We start from the raw sequence: 15666 nt of genomic DNA, 5'->3' as shown, positions 1-15666 counted from the left end.
AAACATAGCCTCCATAACGAGACCTCCTAAAATTCAGAAAAATTTATTAAATTGAAATCAGACAACGTTGTTATCTTTGGTAGATCCTAGGGTAGCTGTGATATAAATGCTGTTACGAAATTCAAAATGTAAATATACAAACTTTATGTTGAAAGTGTAACCGTGATTTCCATAGGAATGCATTGAATTGAATATGCACAGATTATGTAGCCCCCAAAGTTACGTCATCACCGAATTGCATTAAAAAGAAACGCTAATACCAAAAACGACAAAAACTGGCCTTTGACTAGCCTGATGAGCCATACCCACATCAAGATGTAGGGTCTGGGAACTATCCATTGGCACAGCTTAATCCGAGAGGCGGGATAAGCGGTTGTCTTTCAAATTTCCTCTGCACGCACGGGTCGCGGAACCGTAGGTGCTCGGGCCCATAATTGACGCTTGCGGCTATATTTAGGTTTCGTTTTCTCTTCATGATTCGTCTTATTTCATTTTGTAGTAGAAACCATTTTCCCCAGATTTCGACACGATACCTGGATTGTGAGGTGAGTAGGCTATAATACTACACGAGATAATTTACACATTTGTCACTCAGACTACTTTCAGCTCAACAGTTTAGTTTTTGTAAAACTGTAGGCCTACCCTAAGGTCCTTCTTGTCAGAAATGCTTTCAGAAGTATGGCTTAACTTTGCTGAGGCATTCGGAAGTATCTTAAATGATTCCCAAGAGACCGACCTTTTGTTAACACTCATAGGCCTACCCACCAAGCTCATCATAATTTTAGCATGATTCATCTCGTGCAAGAGTTCTCGCAAGAGGCTAGACCTCTGATGTTCGCCTATAAAAAAAGCTGTTTGAGATGCGGTGTCTTGCGATGGGAAAATAACATGGGGGTTTTGAATTTCGCACCTTTTAAACTCACAAACAAATAAAATGCAAACGTTTTCTTCTACACACTTTTGCCCTCTGCCTTTGAGTGGATACTGTGATCTCTCCGGTAGGTCAGTACGGCAAACCAGAGCCTGTCTACGGAGAGCCTGGCCGAATTCTGGTTGCGGTTCTACCAGAATTCCACTGGGGCGATCGCCATGAGTGCAAAATGAATGGGAGTCAATTGAGCTAGACGGATAAATTGGTCTCTTTCACCTGATTATCGTTGAGAAATCTCAGATTTAATTGTAGTTTGTATAAGTTCAACATGGGTTATAGGTCAAAAGTTGAATGAACGAGTACTTATGCCCTTTTGATTTCTTACAGGTTGGGTTGTTGTTGCTCATAACAGGCTGGCATTGTGCTAATGAATGACGTCATTGACACGTTTGAAAGGCTTTTTAGAACAATTAAGTGACTTTTAAAAATATAATACTCAACCAAGTGTATTTTCTTTGCCTCCCCTTTCGAATACAATACTCAAATTACTTGCAAAAAAATGATATCCCGAGAAAAGTGGATTTTGAGGGGTACAGCTCCATTGACCTCCATTCATTCTGCACTTGTGGACGAGTGCCCTCACGTGGAACCAGAGAAGGAACTGCAACCAGTTCAGAAACCGGAAGTTTTCTGAGAGTGGCAGTTCTCCCCTTATTAGACATTCTCTGGGCAAACTTTGATTTTTGCTACCCCAGAGCTAACTCGCAATGCAACTTACCATAGGTAGTTAGCTTCAATTAGCACCCGGATCTCCTTATATGGGCAAAGATGGCAGCTTTGGGTAACTTTTGTAGGCAAACTTCAGAGGTCCCGGACTCAAAATGATAACAGAACAATGACCACCTCAAAGAAAACCGCTGGAGAACATAGTGCTTTTGTTGTGCTTGCCGCTGGAGTGTGGAGAACATAGGACAACCATTTAATTGGCAAAAGTATTAAACCAACCAACAATATAAAAAATGAAGAAGAGCTCTTTAATTTCATTGAGTTAAATCGAAACAATGTCTTCTAGTGCTCATGGACTGACAGCCCTAGGCTACTGGGGGCCAGCCTTTATTTGTCCGAATCGACCACTCCCTGCTATACAGTAGGCTAAATAGAATCCCGGCCATAATTTGAGGATTTACGGGTATATGTGATATGCCTCCAAATGGTGTGAAGCGTCCGAACAGCGGCATCTGGTGGTAGAATGTCATCGCGCTATCTATCATCAAACATTCTAATTCAAAATTGTAAATCTTACACAAAAGTATATAATAATCTAAACTTCTTTCACTCTCCGTGTATAGATCAAGACAGACTTGCAGAACAGGCTGCAGTGCAACGGTCTGACAGCCTGCATGAAAATAAGCATACAGAAATGGTCCGCACTTGTAATAAGCAGTGACTTCGATCACCTTTACACATTTTGAAAATGTTGTTTAGCACTTTCTTTTGCACTTTCATGTTTAGTTTGTAGTGTGTACATTAATTCACTGTTCTTGTTTCAGTTTTTATGTTGTATGCACTTTTTTTTTATTACAATATAATTAAATATTTGTATAGTGTTGTGTAGTTTGTATGGTGTTTGTTAATATTGCACATTGCAACTGTTATTTTGATAGATAATTTTATAAATAATTGTTAAATAGTACAGAGTCTATCGCACAAACAATCCGCCCCTAAGTTTTCCCCCATGGGGGGCGTTTCAGCCACGGTAACCACTGTAACTGGGGGCAGTAACCATGATTATGACCAGATGCCGACTGTATGTATAAAATCGTAACCGTAGACTTAAAACCAGCTACGACATGACTAAGCGATTGTACATGCTCAAGTTAATGGGGCATCAACCTTTTTGAGAAAAAAAAAATTTATTCACGATTTAACAGAAAAGCACTACACTACCCAAAAGCCTAGTCTAGATCGCCGTTGCCATGGAAGTGTTTGTCACTGTTCCCTCGCTGGAATCAAGATGGATAACAAGGGTGTCAGAACCGATGTGTGGCCATCCGATATAAACTGTTTTTCTCATCTTGAAAGTTGAATTTACTCAATGGAAACGGTAGGAAGTCATCTTCTTGTGAGATTAAAATAGAAGCATGTTAAACTATCGTTAGGCTGCAAATGTTCGAAATGGGTAAGTTTGAAAAGGCTCATGGGATGAGTAGTTCCTTCACTCGGAAATTAAAATATGGAGACAGTCTTGTACCTTTATTTAGTTTTTCTGTTCGTTTTTTTCTCGAAATAATATGCTGTATGAATATGAGTCACATCGTAGCTGGTTAGCCTAAGGTTTCAAACTCTTTATGTACAGATGTTTCCAGACGTAGATTGGAGAAATGAATGGGAAACTTACTTCCGGAAACTAAGCTCTCTCGGAGAAGGGGCAGGACTGTTGCACTAGACACTTGGAAGCTAAAGAGATGACTTTCTAAATGAAAAATGTTTATTCAACTACAAAACCAATGCTGTTTTATTCATATTGTTAAGATCAATTTGTTATAAAATGTTGCCTATTAAAATCCCTTATATTTGATCAATTCACTTTTTTATTTAGCTCTCATCAAAGTTGTTAATGAAATGAAATGAAAAACACACTGAAAGCAATGGAGAAGAAGCCAAGCGAAAACACACCTGCATTCAGCTTTGGCCTCCTGAAGGTCCCTTCATTCCCGGCCTCACCTGCACTAGAGACACCTGCCTCTGGTGCTGATGGGACTGTCCCTCCGAGTCTGTTCTCCACACCGACCGAGTCCAGACCTTTTGGGTTTAGGGCAGCTGTGTCGGCGTCTCAAAATAGTGAGTCTAAGCCAAATATCATTGGAGGTACAGTTCAAGTATTCAAACACTGTGAATTTTTTTCCTTCCTTCATCAAACTAAAACATAACTATGTAAAGGGACTAATGCCTGTTTTCCACCGAATGGCACCTGCTCAACTCACCTCGACTCTACTCGATTTTTTGGATTTCCATTAGGACAAACTGGTACCTCCCATACGCAACAAAAATATATTTGATTTTCTATATGCCCATTTCTCTATATTTTTTTCTATATGCCCATGCACAACAAAAATTATTTGAAATTTATTTTCACAATATGTTTTTGAAATATATGTAAATATTCGAAATATATAAAAAATAAAAATATATTTCAATATTTCTGTATGGGCTGCCTGGTACCAAAACTGAGTAAAGTAGAGTTGAGCTTTGTTAAAGGAATTATCCGGAGTTAAATGCACTTTAGATCAATTTATGGATGATTGGGAGTACATACAGTACATTGAGTTGACATCAAAATCATGTCATTCAGATGTGTTTTGAGAAAGTTCGATTTTACCGTTTTTAGTCAAAACTCGTTAGCCTGGAAGTGACGCGGGCATGTCATTTCGCCGCTACAAAACGCTATTTTTATACCTCTTCTACAGTTCCAAACAACATTACACTTACGTGGTAGTGAGTAGAGGGTCCCTAAAGCCAAACCGAAGTATCCCAAGGTCTTTATGTGGTCGGATAGAGAGTCCAGAATGAATTTCATCAAGCCAGTACCTTTCCGGAAATGTTGCTGCTGCAGCTGGCATCTTTAGGGGAAAGTCCGTAGATGCCAAAAAAGACCGTAGATGCCAAAAAAAGATGCCAGCTGCAGCAGCAACATTTCCGGAAAGGTACTGGCTTGATGAAATTCATTCTGGACTCTCTATCCGACCACATAAAGACCTTGGGATACTTCGGTTTGGCTTTAGGGACCCTCTCCTCACTACCACGTACTGTAAGTGTAATGTTGTTTGGAACTGTAGAAGAGGTATAAAAATAGCGTTTTGTAGCGGCGAAATGACATGCCCTGGTCACTTCCAGGCTAACGAGTTTTGACTAAAAACGGTAAAATCGAACTTTCTCAAAACACATCCGAATGACATGATTTTGATGTCAGCTCAACGTATGTACTCCCAATCATCCATAAATTGATCTAAAGTGCATTTTACTCCGGATAATTCCTTTAAGCAGGTACCACTCAGTGGAAAACCCTGCATAACTAAACTGATGCCCTCCTCCTCCTCTGTCTCACAGCCTGGCCCGGACTGCAGGGTTCCCCGTGGAGGCAGGTGGACTGGTCTCAGGAGTAAGTTCATAGAACACTGGCGAACACACTGTTCTGTGTTGTGTTCTAATGGTCAGCTATAGAGTAGCATTCGTCTTATTCACACGGCGGCCATTGTAAACCAAAACGAGGCTATGGGGTACACAAACACAACTATGCATTTACCACTGTTGTTCTGTGTTTTCTCATGGTCACCGTTAGTAGAGCATTTGATGCAATTTGTATTTCTCCTAAATGTGGTCAGATAATGAAATTGACTGTTTCTGTTACTGTTATCTGTTTACTAGTCTCATTAGTCCATTGCAGAAGTGTATTAAATATCTGCTGATTTTAAGACCTGCTTAGTGATAGTGTTGTGTATAGTATATTGTTCTCTGAGTTTTTAGTACCCTTTGCTCAAGCATATGTTGTACAAAACTCCAACAGGACCAATGCAGCTCTGATGGAGTCCATCCGCTCATATAAGCCGGCCTGTGACTCAGTACCTGCTGCCAGAGTTCTGCTTATTGGTCCGGTCGGAGCGGGCAAGTCCAGTTTCATCAGCTCCGTCCAGTCTGTGTTCTATGGACGGGTCGTGAACCGGGCCATGGTGGGAACATCTGTCAACTCATCCGCCAGCTTTACCAAGAAGGTAGAGGAAACACTAGCATGATGCAGGACTCAGGAGACAATAAGAGAAGAGGAAACACTAGCATGATGCAGGAGACAATAAGAGTAGAGGAAACACTAGCATGACCTCACACCAGTAGTTGAGAGATCTCACTGAGGGCCTCGGGCAAACACCTTTATGGCACCCATATGGAGAGGGTGTGTCACCATGCAAACTCACCCCCCTGGGCGTGGGAGTCTGTTAAGACTGTATGTGTGTGTGTGTGTGTGTGTGTGAGTGAGAGAGAATGAGTGAGATAGAAAGAGAGACCTATACTCTGAACTGCCACTTTGTGTGTGTGATGTCCACTATTCCCTGAGAGTTAGTATGTGAGGTTCATCAGTCTAACTACTTACGCATGAGAGTTAGTATGTGAGGTTTATCAGTCTAACTACTTACGCATGAGAGTTAGTATGTGAGGTTCATCAGTCTAACTACTTACGCATGAGAGTTAGTATGTGAGGTTCATCAGTCTAACCAACCACCTCCTCCATAGCTGCAGTCATATCAGCTGTACAGCAGCAGAGAGAGAGTGGATGAGAGTATGTCTCTGGTCCTGTCTGACATGGTGGGACTCGGGGAGACCAACGGACTCACGCTTCACGACACACTGGCCGTCATCAAGGGGCACGTTCCAGAGGGACACACGGTACTGGACACTCTTCTCCACCGTCATGCTCACATTCTGTATGGAGTCTCTATAGGTCCTCCGAAGCACAGGGTCTGCAGGCGTCCTCAGGCTACTGATATTCATATGTACACTACGCATGTAGAGTGTGATATTTAATCAACTCATAAGCGCAATCTGATGCTGTATTGGTGCAGGTTGTTATGGGGTGTAGAGGAGTTCTGGGAAGGTGTGGAGTAAATGTTATCAGTGTGGACAGTTATGAAATATTCTGTCTGCATTTGTCATATGACCATGAAACCCTTATGTAGGTGTCTTTTTAGCTTTTGGAAACAAGATGATATTCTGATGGCACTCGCCAGTTTTACTGCTTTAATGATATGACCTGAATTATGTTGTTGACTTCTCACTTTCACACACACACACACTCTCTCATTTTCTCTTTTTCTCTCTCTCTCGCTAGTTCAGCGCCTGCTGTCCTGTTGTGTCGGACACACCAGGCTATGTGAAGGAGCCCTCCCTTGCAGAGAAGGTCCACTGTGTGGTCTTTGTGGTCAGCGGCCTGGAGATCTCCTCCTACTCGGACACCATGAAGTCCACCTTCCACCAGCTCAGAGAGCTCATCAGCGCCCTGGGTGAGTGTGTGTTTGGCAGTTTGTCACAGAGAGAAGAATCTGTTATGTGTTATTGTGTTGTTTAGAGCAGTGGTTCTCAACCTTTTTTCAGTGATGTACCGCCTGTGAAATATTTTTTCAGCCAAGTGCCCCCTAACTAGCGCAAAGCATTTTTAGTTGAGAAAAAAAGCCACTTGTCCCTCCGTGTTTTCACAAGAATTACCACTACGCTTCAACCACGACTCCATCCCCCAGGGGTACGTGTACTATACTGTACCCCCATTTGAGAACCACTGGTTTAGAGGAAGCAGTAATGAGAACTCTATGAGTTACAGTAGCAGTACAGGAAAAATAACCTTAGTTACCCAGGAGTCTGCTGGGGCCAAAGGAACTTAGTTACCCAGGAGTCTGCTGGGGCCAAAAGAACTTAGTTACCCAGGAGTCTGCTGGGGCCAAAGGAACTGTACCCCGTGCAGACTTGGAGCTGACTGGAGAGAGATGTCTAATAACAACATCTACGCAACATGTGCACGTCCACAAGCAAGACATAAGCAATGTCTTAGACACAGTGCAGGTCAATAAGGCATAAGCAATGTCTTAGACACAGTGCAGATCAATAAGGCATAAGCAATGTTTGTAGACCCAGTGCAGGTCAATAATCTATAATCTGTCCACAAGCAAGACATAAGCAATGTCTTAGACACAGTGCAGATCAATAAGGCACAAGCAATGTCTTAGACACTGCAGGTCAATAATCTATAATCTGTCCACAAGCAAGGCATAAGCAATGTCTTAGACACAGTGGCGGTCAATAATCTATAATCCGTCAACAAGCAAGGCATAAGCAATGTCTTAGACACAGTGCAGGTCAATAATCTATAATCTGTCCACAAGCAAGACATAAGCAATGTCTTAGACACAGTGCAGGTCAATAATCTATAATCTGTCCACAAGCAAGGCATAAGCAATGTCTTAGACACAGTGCAGGTCAATAAGGCATAAGCAATGTCTTAGACACTGCAGGTCAATAATCTATAATCTGTCCACAAGCAAGGCATAAGCAATGTCTTAGACACAGTGCAGGTCAATAATCTATAATCCGTCCACAAGCAAGGCATAAGCAATGTCTTAGACACAGTGCAGGTCAATAATCTATAATCTGTCCACAAGCAAGGCATAAGCAATGTCTTAGACACAGTGCAGGTCAATAAGGCATAAGCAATGTCTTAGACACTGCAGGTCAATAATCTATAATCTGTCCACAAGCAAGGCATAAGAAATGTCTTAGACACAGTGCAGGTCAATAATCTATAATCCGTCCACAAGCAAGGCATAAGCAATGTCTTAGACACAGTGCAGGTCAATAATCTATAATCCGTCCACAAGCAAGACATAAGCAATGTATTATACACAGTGCCGGAAAATAATCTATAATCTGTCCACAAGCAAGGCATAAGCAATGTCTTAGACACTGCAGGTCAATAATCTATAATCTGTCCACAAGCAAGGCATAAGCAATGTCTTAGACACAGTGCAGGTCAATAATCTATAATCTGTCCAAAAGCAAGACATAAGCAATGTCTTAGACACAGTGCCGGTCAATAATCTATAATCTGTCCACAAGCAAGGCATAAGCAATGCCTTAGACACAGTGCAGGTCAATAAGGCATAAGCAATGTCTTAGACACAGTGCAGGTCAATAAGGCATAAGCAATGTCTTAGACACTGCATGTCAATAATCTATAATCTGTCCACAAGCAAGGCATAAGCAATGTCTTAGACACAGTGCAGGTCAATAAGGCATAAGCAATGTCTTAGACACTGCAGGTCAATAATCTATAATCTGTCCACAAGCAAGACATAAGCAATGTCTTAGACACAGTGCCGGTCAATAATCTATAATCTGTCCACAAGCAAGGCATAAGCAATGTCTTAGACACAGTGCAGGTCAATAAGGCATAAGCAATGTCTTAGACACAGTGCAGGTCAATAATGCATAAGCAATGTCTTAGACACTGCAGGTCAATAATCTATAATCTGTCCACAAGCAAGGCATAAGAAATGTCTTAGACACAGTGCAGGTCAATAATCTATAATCTGTCCACAAGCAAGACATAAGCAATGTCTTAGACACAGTGCCGGTCAATAATCTATAATCTGTCCACAAGCAAGGCATAAGCAATGTCTTAGACACAGTGCAGGTCAATAAGGCATAAGCAATGTCTTAGACACTGCAGGTCAATAATCTATAATCTGTCCACAAGCAAGGCATAAGCAATGTCTTAGACACAGTGGCGGTCAATAATCTATAATCCGTCCACAAGCAAGGCATAAGCAATGTCTTAGACACAGTGCAGGTCAATAATCTATAATCTGTCCACAAGCAAGACATAAGCAATGTCTTAGACACAGTGCAGGTCAATAATCTATAATCTGTCCACAAGCAAGGCATAAGCAATGTCTTAGACACAGTGCAGGTCAATAAGGCATAAGCAATGTCTTAGACACTGCAGGTCAATAATCTATAATCTGTCCACAAGCAAGGCATAAGCAATGTCTTAGACACAGTGCAGGTCAATAATCTATAATCCGTCCACAAGCAAGGCATAAGCAATGTCTTAGACACAGTGCAGGTCAATAATCTATAATCTGTCCACAAGCAAGGCATAAGCAATGTCTTAGACACAGTGCAGGTCAATAAGGCATAAGCAATGTCTTAGACACTGCAGGTCAATAATCTATAATCTGTCCACAAGCAAGGCATAAGAAATGTCTTAGACACAGTGCAGGTCAATAATCTATAATCCGTCCACAAGCAAGGCATAAGCAATGTCTTAGACACAGTGCAGGTCAATAATCTATAATCCGTCCACAAGCAAGACATAAGCAATGTATTATACACAGTGCCGGAAAATAATCTATAATCTGTCCACAAGCAAGGCATAAGCAATGTCTTAGACACTGCAGGTCAATAATCTATAATCTGTCCACAAGCAAGGCATAAGCAATGTCTTAGACACAGTGCAGGTCAATAATCTATAATCTGTCCAAAAGCAAGACATAAGCAATGTCTTAGACACAGTGCCGGTCAATAATCTATAATCTGTCCACAAGCAAGGCATAAGCAATGCCTTAGACACAGTGCAGGTCAATAAGGCATAAGCAATGTCTTAGACACAGTGCAGGTCAATAAGGCATAAGCAATGTCTTAGACACTGCATGTCAATAATCTATAATCTGTCCACAAGCAAGGCATAAGCAATGTCTTAGACACAGTGCAGGTCAATAAGGCATAAGCAATGTCTTAGACACTGCAGGTCAATAATCTATAATCTGTCCACAAGCAAGACATAAGCAATGTCTTAGACACAGTGCCGGTCAATAATCTATAATCTGTCCACAAGCAAGGCATAAGCAATGTCTTAGACACAGTGCAGGTCAATAAGGCATAAGCAATGTCTTAGACACAGTGCAGGTCAATAATGCATAAGCAATGTCTTAGACACTGCAGGTCAATAATCTATAATCTGTCCACAAGCAAGGCATAAGAAATGTCTTAGACACAGTGCAGGTCAATAATCTATAATCTGTCCACAAGCAAGACATAAGCAATGTCTTAGACACAGTGCCGGTCAATAATCTATAATCTGTCCACAAGCAAGGCATAAGCAATGTCTTAGACACAGTGCAGGTCAATAAGGCATAAGCAATGTCTTAGACACTGCAGGTCAATAATCTATAATCTGTCCACAAGCAAGGCATAAGCAATGTATTAGACACAGTGCAGGTCAATAAGGCATAAGCAATGTCTTAGACACAGTGCCGGTCAATAATCTATAATCTGTCCACAAGCAAGACATAAGCAATGTCTTAGACACAGTGCCGGTCAATAATCTATAATCTGTCCACAAGCAAGGCATAAGCAATGTCTTAGACACAGTGCCGGCCAATAATCTATAATCTGTCCACAAGCAAGACATAAGCAATGTTTTAGACATAGAGCCGGTCAATAATCTATAATCTTTCCACAAGCAAGGCATAAACAATGTCTTAGACACAGTGCCGATCAATAATCTATAATCTGTCATTGTACCTGTATAATTCCTGTTTAATTATATGTGGCCCCCAGGAAAGTTTTACAGTTCTTCACAATTGCTAAAACACATTTTTTGGAACTTTACACCCTTTTCTCAAAACTGTACTTACAAAAAACTAATATCTTCTTGCAAAATCAAACAATGGCCTCAAAACAGTTGTACCTGTGCTCAAAACCAAACAATGTCTTCAGATCATCTCACACAGCACTCAAAATGAAAACACTACTGAGCAGTCGGTACACACCACATCAGAAAAGGGTAAACATAGTGTTCAGGGAATATATCTCCCAGAGAAATTACACAGTAATACACACAATACACACAGTAAGTACATATTGTATCTCAAAAAAAAAAAAAATACACAGTGGATTCAGCATTTCATGTGCATTCACTAAAAATAAAGTATTGTAAAAGGTACTGGAAAATACAATTTTCAGTTATGTAAATGAGAGGAAGATTACAGTATATAACCTACAATGTGCTCTAAATAAAAACCTCACTGATATTTTCTGTCCTTTGTTGATATGAACCTGCACTGTTCAGCAACCTGTTTGCACTCTGAACTAGCTTATGGTTGTGTCCCATAATTTGAAACAAGTGTGATCAGTTTTGAGTTGAATTTATGACATTTGTGCTTTATTTTTGTTCACTTTTTGCCACTTGTGATTACCATTATGCAATGCAACATGTGTTTTATTTCATGAGAATGTGTTTTGAGTTTTTCACAAAAAGAGTCTGCAAATTGTTTTTAACTAGGTGAAAACTGTTTATGGTTTTGCCAAAAGTGTGATCGATTCAATAAATGTGTTCAGGCAACTGAGCATTTGGGTCAGAGAATTGGGTTTAGTGTTAGAAATGGTGAAAAACATACGTCTCAGACTGAGAATCTACTCAATGTTACTGCAGATATACACCAGGTGGCGCTGTTGACTCATGTGGATAAAGTGTGTCCCAAGACAGCCAGTGACGTCTCCCAGGTGTATAAGAGTTCACCAGTGAAATATGCGGTAAGACCTGACACAGTGTGTTAGAGGAGGGTTTTAACCAGTGAGACTCCCATATGAATAAACATTAGTTCTGGGGGGAGCTGTGACTGTATATGAATTAATGTTTTTAAAGTATATTGACAAAATTGATGTGTATGCAGCTGGAAAGAATTAAGAGACCACTGCACATTTTTCTGATGTCATCATACGATTGCTGAGTGACATTGGAATGAGTTGACGTCATATTCAAATTTGCAGTGGTCTCTTTTTCCAGAGCTGTATATATACATGTTGTGACGTGTGTGTGTGTGTGGTGTGGTGTGTGTGTGTCCATTGTCTATGGACGGTCCTGTGTGTGTGTAGATGGTGAAGGCCAGTGCTCTGCTGGGCATGCCCCTCTCCTCCATCGTGCCGGTGAAGAACTACTCTGAGGAGCTGGAGCTGGACCCACACACACACACGCTGCTGCTCAGAGCGCTCGACCACATCCTGCAGTACGTGGACCTGCACCTCAGAGACCAGGGGCCAGAGAGAGGCAACACAGGAGGTTACCACAGTCCAGACTCTGTGACAGCCCAGAGGGCAAACGACGCAGATGATGCTCAGAGTGTTTTATCACTTGCACCAGAACCCTCATCGCTGTTCGACTGAAAGATCGTGACAAATCTACAAGCCTCAGTTTGGTGGAGGAATAGTACATCTGTACAAACGCAGTACATCAGATTGTCTTGATTCTCTCTCTTAAATCTTGATTTTTCCTATGACTGGTTTTGAAGTTTGTACTGTTGCAGTACTGTACAGGGCTGTGCCGGAGAACTGCCCCCTGGGAACAGTAAAGTCTCACGTCTGTTGTCAGACAGAGCTGCTTTTAGAGCAGTACTTTTCTGGCAACAAAAATAGCATTCAGCATTGTTTTTTTATTGGATTTCTATGAAAAAGGCACCTAATTGAACAAATCAGCTGCTACTCTTCATTTTCGATTCAAATACCATGAGCTTACCCACTTCAAAACATTATTCCTTTGTAAGCACAATGTGGCATCCCTTCTTGGGCTGAGGAAAACTAAACAGATGACGACACATCTTTGAAATTATTATAGTTTTCAAAAACACCACAAGCTTCCACTCTTCAAAACATCAGGCATTATTTTACAGGCACTATAGAGCACCCCATCCTAGCTGGGGGACGATGCAGCCCGTGCATAAAGCTCAACCTCTTGCAGCCCTCTCCACATGGGTGGGCCCTTATCCATTGTCGATGTCAACATGTCTGCTGGTGATACAAGCTCCACATGTGAAGTCTTCCTCAGTACATCCCAAAGATGTTTAATGGGTTATGGTGGAGACTGTGGTGACCAATATAGTATGTGTGAAAACATTCCTAATTTGAGTCCAAAATGAATCCTGGAGTTGTCATCCAGTAATATGCCTGTGCCATCAGGGAAGAAAATGTATTGATCATTTAGTCATCTGACGTGTAGACCTGACCAACTGAGCATCCTCTGTGACGGAAATGTCCATCACTCTGGAACACGGTATATTTGTAGTCAACGGACCAAATTATCTCTTTCAATCACTTCAGATCTTTATGCTCCCTAAAGCAAATTAAACTTCTTTCCAACCAGCCTCACTAACAAGTGGTTTTCTTGTGTCTACACAGATGTTAAGTCCTAAACATATGAGCTCATGATGTATTGTTCAAACAAAAGTCATATTTATTAACTAGAAATGCAATTCCAAGGAATTACCAGTGCATGAAAATGCAAAAGTTGTAATGTAAAATATCATGTACAGTTAAAATAGATAATACAGAGATGGTAACTACGGTGAGGCTAGCATAGACATGGTGGTTGCATAGCTTAATAAAAGTTGATAGTTTAAAAGTAGACCGTTTAAAAGTTGAATGTAAATAGTTTAAAAGTTGTTGACAGTCTGAAAGTTTAATGAATGTTGATATTCAAATAGTTTAATGGCTGTTTATAGGTAGATATTTGACGATAACTGAAAGTTGGAATGGCTCTAATGTTTGCTAGCAGTTATGCTAACAATTTTAACTATGCTAAACATGTTACTTAGCTAATGTTTTCTAGCAGTTTTGCTAACTATGCTAACAATGTTACTTAGCTAATGTTTTCTAGCAGTTTTGCTAAAAATGCTAACTATGCTAACAATGCTATCTAGCTACAGTGGAGTCATAGTTAATGATGAGTGACAGTTACAATGGCTGAACAGTTCAAAAAGTTCAGTAGTTTAAAGGGTTAAATTGTTTAACAGTGAATTATTGTAGTGAGGTTTATTTTGAAACAGTTTTTGGCAGAGGAAGCAGTTGAACAGGATAATATGTATTATGTAGAGGAAAATCAGGGAAATCTGTATTTATGTATGTGTATACACCTCAGTACATCAACACAAAACACAACAATGCAGCGTACAGAATAATGTGGACTTATAGGACTTTGAACTGACCCAGATCCAGCAAGCTAAAGAGCCTATTGGCGGAAGCAGAGTTACCTGGCTAAAAGTTACCTGGCAGGTGATATGATAACCAACCATAAAGTTACTTTTTAGGTTTCGTTTTCTCTTCATGGTCGTGTCACTTCTTCTGTTGTCTAGTTGAAACCAGTTTCCCCAGATTGCCCAGACATACTACCTATATTGTGAGGTGAGTACAATATTACATGAGTCGTGTGTTTATTTGCTTTTGAAAAAGAGACCAATATGATCTTTAGCCTGAATGTTACATGAAGTCTTTGCAAAGTACCTTTGCCACTTTTAACTCAACAATAAAATAATTCAGTCTTTGCAATAATTTGTATAAATGGAGCATAACATTCTTTTTGTATATCAACCAATGCTTTCAGAGGTATGGCTGTTCATTGCTGAAGCATTCAGAGGTAGCTTATGAGATGAGGGTTTTCCAAAGACCAATGGTGTTGTGTTAAAACCAGAGGTGGGACCAAGTCACTGTTTGGCAAGTCACAAGTAAGTCCCAAGTCTTAGCAGTCAAGTCCAAGTCAAGTCCCAAGTAAATACAGAGAAGGGCAAGTCGAGTCCAAGTCCAAGTCACATCAAAGCCAAGTCGAGTCCAAGTCCAAGTCCCAATCTTTTTCAAGTCCTGAACAAGTCATCAGGTACTCTTCACTTAATAATGCCATTATTAGACTATGGATCATAATTTTAGCACTTCCATCTAATCCACAGTATTTTTTGTTTATAAATACAGATAAAAATATGTTCAATGTTTCTGTCTTGTAATCTTTTACGACATATGCATGCGCATACCTGTGTAATCTGTAAACGGATAGCTACATAACACTCAGCACAGCTGCAAATATATATATTGTTTTTCCAAATTGCGGAGCCCACTGTAAGGATGAGTAATACTTTGACTGATGGCAGTTCACTGCGCTAGGCCACAGATTTGCCTGCAAACAATTTATTAGGCTGTCTGGCAGTGACGACTCATAAGGGAAGCCAAGGTCAACACTTTTATATTATTTAAAAGATAATAATGACAGTAATTTTGTTTTAAAGTATTCATTTCTTAAGAAATACTACACATTTGATGCTGTTTATCTCATTTGTAAATGGTGCACTGTCACTTTAAGCCCATTGTGTCACACGTTCTCATAATGATCCTTTTTTTACCAGCTCCGTTCAAATATAGCCTATGGCTAGTCCACA

The 15666-nt window shown here is 40.5% G+C and overlaps 1 protein-coding gene across 1 annotated transcript in view; it reads left to right on the top strand.

The window, feature by feature from the left end:
- Positions 1–477: 477 nt before the first annotated feature.
- LOC121677407 overlaps positions 478–15666 on the top strand; it is a 28172-nt gene continuing 12983 nt past the window's right edge. The window contains exons 1-6 of the mRNA XM_042056101.1: positions 478–545; positions 2221–2294; positions 3471–3739; positions 4979–5030; positions 5436–5640; positions 6155–6307. Of these exons, the coding sequence (XP_041912035.1) occupies positions 3499–3739; positions 4979–5030; positions 5436–5640; positions 6155–6307 (651 nt within the window). The 5' untranslated portion in view covers positions 478–545; positions 2221–2294; positions 3471–3498. The remainder of the gene's footprint in view (positions 546–2220; positions 2295–3470; positions 3740–4978; positions 5031–5435; positions 5641–6154; positions 6308–15666) is intronic.

This window comes from Alosa sapidissima, chromosome 12, assembly GCF_018492685.1.
Source record: "Alosa sapidissima isolate fAloSap1 chromosome 12, fAloSap1.pri, whole genome shotgun sequence".
NCBI classification, from domain to species: domain Eukaryota; kingdom Metazoa; phylum Chordata; class Actinopteri; order Clupeiformes; family Clupeidae; genus Alosa; species Alosa sapidissima.
Note: the sequence above shows the minus strand (reverse complement) of the source record. Positions and strands in the feature narration are given on the sequence as shown.